Source organism: Triticum aestivum, chromosome 1A, assembly GCF_018294505.1.
Source record: "Triticum aestivum cultivar Chinese Spring chromosome 1A, IWGSC CS RefSeq v2.1, whole genome shotgun sequence".
NCBI lineage: Eukaryota > Viridiplantae > Streptophyta > Magnoliopsida > Poales > Poaceae > Triticum > Triticum aestivum.
In genome coordinates this window covers 14,259,116-14,263,848 of record NC_057794.1, presented here as the reverse complement: position 1 = coordinate 14,263,848, position 4,733 = coordinate 14,259,116, and the positions used below count along the sequence as shown (strand labels likewise).

Below are 4,733 nucleotides of genomic sequence, written 5' to 3'. Positions count from 1 at the left end.
GTAAAAACTTGGAAATTCATAAATATGTAATAGAAATAAGGTTATAAAAAGTAAAGAAGAAAAGAAAAAGATAGAATAAAGCAAAAAGCTAAAGTAAATATAGATCTGGCTCAGGGCAGGAGAGTCCTTGGCTAAAGCCTAACACAAAAGGAAAAGAAGAAAAAGAAAAAAAAAGAAAAGGAAAAAAAGCAGAAAAAGAAACACTGTTGAGCAGCCCAACGTACAACATCGACCGTTGAGCCCGCCGGGTCCTTTAATTTGCTCCCACGGCGGCGCCCCGCTATCGCTGTAGGACGTACCCATACTCTGCGTACGAGTATATATATATGTAAGTTGAGCTTAGCGCAGCGCATGCATGCTTTTACTCTTGACAGACGTGAAGAATGGGTAGGCTGGGCCAGAGATACGACTCCGAATGGGAGGAAGTAAAGCTTATCAATGGCTATGCCATGCTTCTGGCATACACGTTGTTCGCAATCAGGGGCATAGGCTTCCTGGTGTTTACATGGAGCACGGTGGTTCTTCTCGGTGGCTTCGTCTCTATGATAGACAAGGTGGATTTTGGGCGTCTCACTCTGATTACCCTCATACAGATACTCTGGTCAGTATCATCTCTTCTCGTATAATACATCTTTACTATAGTGCCTACTTTCCCCATAATTAAGTTGGTCCGTTGATTTTTTCTATATACTTCCTTCGTTTTTATTTACTCTGTACATCAAACATATGCATATGCATGATCGGTTATTTTTAATCCCGTTGTCTAGCTTCCTTCAGTCTACATGTTCTTTTTTAGGGTCCTTCAGTCTACATGTTCGTAGGGTTTAGATCCTTGTGTCCTAACTCGGCTTCCTAGGTGAGATGGAGATCTTTATGCCCTAACGCAATCCCACGCCACTTTTACTTGTTCTAACGCTCAAAATAGACGATTTGAGGCTTTTAAGATGTGACTTTTTTTACGAAAAATATCAGATCTATTATAAAAATTCATCGAAAGTACAAAGCATCCCAAACATAATAAAAATTACATCAAGGTTCATGGATAACCAAACGACCATTGTGGCCGCCGGAACGGGCCACTGACAAGCCGTTGTCGCCGCTCCCATACTGGAGCCGGCCTAACCTTATTGACAACGGTCGGAAAGTCTTCGTGCATGTGCCCAGAGCCGGTCCTAAGATTTCAGGGGGCCAGGGCGAAACTACAGTCCGAGGCCCTTCGGGACCCTTAGTATAAATGTCTAACTAGTAATAATCATACGTAGATATAATTGTATCAAAGAAAACATTTAAGCAAAATCAGTATGCATATCACATAATGTATAACATATTACCTTCAAAAATGTCTCCTAACATTCTGAGATGCAAAATCGCTAATGATTGTATCAATATCAGTTTCATCAAACATTTTTTTCTCAATGCATCAAGTTGCCAAGCCTTTTAACATCTATCGCAGCATTGTAGATCTCACCTAGTTCTTCAATAATTTCAACTTTCTGAAACTGAACAGTTACCTTACTGAAATTGAAAGGAACAATTAGCTTTTAAAATTAGCACAAAGCTAATTAACACATTAGATTAATTATAGAAGACATTCATCTAATATTATCATGACATAATTTGCTAGGGCATAATATAGTGCCTTATCTCTGTAATCTAATTCTAATCTGGCTATGTGTGCTAAATCCTCAATGATTTGATCGCCCAGCCAACAATTCCCTATTGACCAGTTGATTATGGAATCAGCAAAGACACATAGCCAGATTGGATTATAGAGATAAGGTACTTACCATATTATGCCCTAGCAAATTTCAGGAATCAGCAATTCAGCATTAGAAAAAAAACAGGAAGAATAACACTAGAACAGGCGAGGGCAGATGACAGAGCCGCATACGGCGCAAGGAGAGACGTACCAGTTGCCTGCTCATCAGAGGCCGGAGAGACGCACAGTTGAAGACGGCGATTAGACGAACTAGTAGACTGCTCGTGCGTTGCCACGGGCTTTTCATATTTTGTATTGGTTGCATGTAAAATTTCATATAGATAGAAAATATAGCCAAAATAATTGTAATGTACTTCGCTTGCAATGTATTTCGATAATAAAATGTAACTCTACCCTATACACAAAAGGGTTATCATATCTGATGCACAAAATAAAGGTGGTACACAAACATTGACCTCTTTATTGTGCATTGCATTACAAATGATAATAACACTTGAATGTTTTTTTATGCTTAAGATCAATTGTCTCGTGAAAGCGTGTGCATTGCTATTCTCCATTAATTAAAATTAACACATGGATGATTTTGTTCTCTTTTAAAAAATGTTCCAAGAAGTTACAACCAGAAACTTAATTGCAATGTGCAATTGGCTGGCAAACTATTGCATATGAACTTAGGCACTTGAAACCATACAATTTACCATTTAGAAACTGCTGCAGCAAAACACATCTTCTAGAACATGCTACTCCCAGCTATCTTGGGAGAGGTAGATACATCAATCTTTGATAACATTTGTTGATTAAAAATTTATTGGCATTTATTTATATTTTATAGTAATTTTTAGTTTTGTTAGAATTATGTAACTTCAGATTTGGTGTATCGGCTCAAAATGAAATTCACATAAGACTCAAAAGGAAATGTGTGTGTTGTACTATGAACTATGATGTAAAGGGAAGCGACCAACTCCTATTCAAATACCAACCGAAGAAAAACCCTAATTATACATACACTAAGACATTAAAATCAAAAATAAGGGTGAAAGGGCGATTGACATGCAGCATCAATTGTGAATAAGCAGGTTAAAACTTGCCCAGAGAATATTGCTCACGACTCACAAGTTTACAACATACTTTTTTCTGTATTAGCACAAAAGTCGAATAATACATGGTAGGATTGAGGAGGAGGAGGTCTATAATATTAGTCTTATCGATTGTTCATTATTCTACTAGCAACTAAGAGAGGGGGGCGAGGTAGGGAGGGAGAGAGAATCGGATCTCCAAATTGTCTCCATGTGTCTACGCTATCTGAAAACCGCCATATGTGAGATGTAATGGGGTCAGGACGTCTCAGGGCAGCATGCTAGATCAGGCCGGATCACATCATGCTGGAAAAAAAAATATAGTTTTCTAAAATATTGCAAGGCATCCTGAAGATATCGACGTTACAAGTTGCTACGAGCTTAAATGCTTAAAACAATCAACCGAAAATACCAACATACTTCTCCATTGTGAGCTAGTCCACCTAATGAGGACTTTTTCATTAATACCCACAATCGTTCCAGATAGCCAATAGGAGATAAAAGTTAGTAAATGTTGTACTCCCTCTGTTCCTAAATATAAGTCTTTTTTGAAAGTTCAATAAGGAATACAAACAGATGTATATAGACATATTTTAAAGTGTAGATTCATTGATTTTGCTCTGTATGTAATTCACATTGGAGTCTCTAGGAAGACTTATATTTAGGAACGGAGGGAGTACAAATAATAATTTCAGTTGAGTTGAAAGACTTCAATTAAAAACCAACAAATATATGCAGGGTTATTTCATACTATTATTTTAATGGGCACCAATAACGTCCTTTTCAGCATCATAATATATAATCCAAAATCATATTAACAATTTCGGGGTAACTTTATACTACTTATGAGTATAAATAATATGATTAATTAACAAATCTTGGATTGTAATAGATTTGAAAAGACATTTATATGTTTCAAAGAGTCAGATGGTGTGAGTATCGTCTGAAAGCTTTCTGGATAAATAAGGATATAGAGAGTTGTTGAGTTTAAGAAAACAGAATGGCTCTCCTTACACAAAGTCTAAGTTCACCACCGTTAGATTTATAAATGGGGAAAAGACGCTATGAATAAGAGAAACAACAAATAAAGATAGAAAGGTGTTAAGTTCACCACACTCTTTATTTGCTTACTGGGTTGAGTAGGTAACAATATGTTTTAGAAGATGATGACTTCCTAATACTTTAGCACATAACTGTACTCTACTAAACCGTGGGGGACGAATCGGAGGTACAGTAGAAGAATGAACAAATAGATTTTATTTATATTATCCACACCCTACATGTACAACTCTGAGAAGCTCCTCGTGAAACAAGCTTACAACAGTGAGCATTGAACAATCATACTCTCTTCTTGCTAGCCGGTGCTGAGAACACTTGTGCAGCAATTAGTATATCAATGTCCTCGTAGATAGGTTGATGAAGATTGCCAGCAATGAAAATATCATCCAGTTCATAGGCCTGAAAATTTCACCATTGGCACTCATGGGAATTAGTTAGTACTAAAAAGAATGGTATAGCTCTCGCAAGAAATTACATACAACTCCATTGCTGGTTCTTCAATGTCAAAATTTCAGCATATATGTGAACATTAAGAAGACTTCACATACCTAAATAAATTATGAAAAACACTCATGCTGCAATGCGTCTCCCGTGTCCTCATCAGTTTTGACGCACCTACCACGTACTTGCAGCTTGGGGCGCGACCCCTACATCCTTGGTGGCGGCCACAGCGCCCACATACACCTACATCCACGCTTCGGCAGGAACCATATAACAAAAAATATATTGTGGACCAAATGTTCATGGAATTTTGCAGTATGATATAGACTACAAATGGGTATATGATAGGCAAATCTTATTCCTCATACATCCGACCATGTTAGGACATTAAGAAAGCTCCACAAAATTTAACCGTCTGGATAGTCCGGACCCCCCCC

The 4,733-nt window shown here is 37.6% G+C and overlaps 1 protein-coding gene across 1 annotated transcript in view; it reads left to right on the top strand.

Moving 5' to 3' along the window:
• Nucleotides 1-344: 344 nt before the first annotated feature.
• The window catches only part of LOC123071436 (uncharacterized), a 26,406-nt gene continuing 22,017 nt past the window's right edge, over nucleotides 345-4,733 (top strand). Inside the window, exon 1 of the mRNA XM_044495016.1 lies at nucleotides 345-601. Coding sequence (XP_044350951.1) covers nucleotides 384-601 — 218 coding nt within the window. The 5' untranslated portion in view covers nucleotides 345-383. The remainder of the gene's footprint in view (nucleotides 602-4,733) is intronic.